General features: G+C 51.7%; 1 protein-coding gene across 1 annotated transcript; it reads left to right on the top strand.

Annotated features, from left to right (window-relative positions):
• On the top strand, positions 1-444 carry LOC123244177 (keratin-associated protein 4-9-like). The gene has a single exon (XM_044672499.1). The coding sequence runs from the start codon at positions 1-3 to the stop codon at positions 442-444; it is 444 nt and encodes a 147-aa protein (XP_044528434.1).
• Positions 445-733: the final 289 nt, after the last annotated feature.

Raw genomic sequence — 733 nt, 5'->3', positions numbered from 1 at the left:
ATGGTCAGCTCCTGTTGTGGTTCCACCTGTTGTGGTCCAAGCTGTGGCTCTGGCTGCTGTGCTCCCTGCTGCTGCCGCCCTGCCTGCTGCCTTCGGCCAGCCTGCTGCCAGAGCACCTGCTGCAGGACCAACTGTTACAGGCCCACCTGCATTGTGTCCACCTGCTGCCGCCCCAGCTGCTGTGTGTCCAGCTGCTGCCAGCCTTGCTGCCGCCCCAGCTGCTGCTGCCAGCCTTGCTGCCGCCCCAGCTGCTGTGTGTCCAGTTGCTGCCAGCCTTGCTGCCGCCCCAGCTGCTGTATTTCTAGCTGCTGCCAACCTTGCTGCCGCCCCAGTTGTTGTGTGTCCAGCTGCTGCCAGCCTTGCTGTCGCCCCACCTGCTGCCAGACCACCTGTTGCAGAACCACCTGCTGCCGTCCAGCCTGCTGTGGCTCCTCTTGTTGCTGAGTGAGTGCTCGGATTTGCCTACAGATGCTCACCATCAACAGCCTCCCCTAGAAAATCAAAAATTCTTTTCCTTTTATTTATCATTATGAACAAAACTTCACTCTGATTGAAAAGAAAGTTTCTTTTTGTGTTCATTCAAAAATAGTAACTATCTCATCCTAAAAACTAGAAGGTGAGATTCCAATGATGCAATTCTCTTTTTTGGATGTCCTCTTACTCCCTTGGCTTATTGTATGTCTCTTTCCAAATAAAAATTAACATTCTGGCATATAAAAAAGAAAGTTTTATT

The sequence above is a fragment of the Gracilinanus agilis genome, chromosome 4, assembly GCF_016433145.1.
Source record: "Gracilinanus agilis isolate LMUSP501 chromosome 4, AgileGrace, whole genome shotgun sequence".
NCBI lineage: Eukaryota > Metazoa > Chordata > Mammalia > Didelphimorphia > Didelphidae > Gracilinanus > Gracilinanus agilis.
This window is presented reverse-complemented; position numbering and strand designations above follow the sequence as displayed.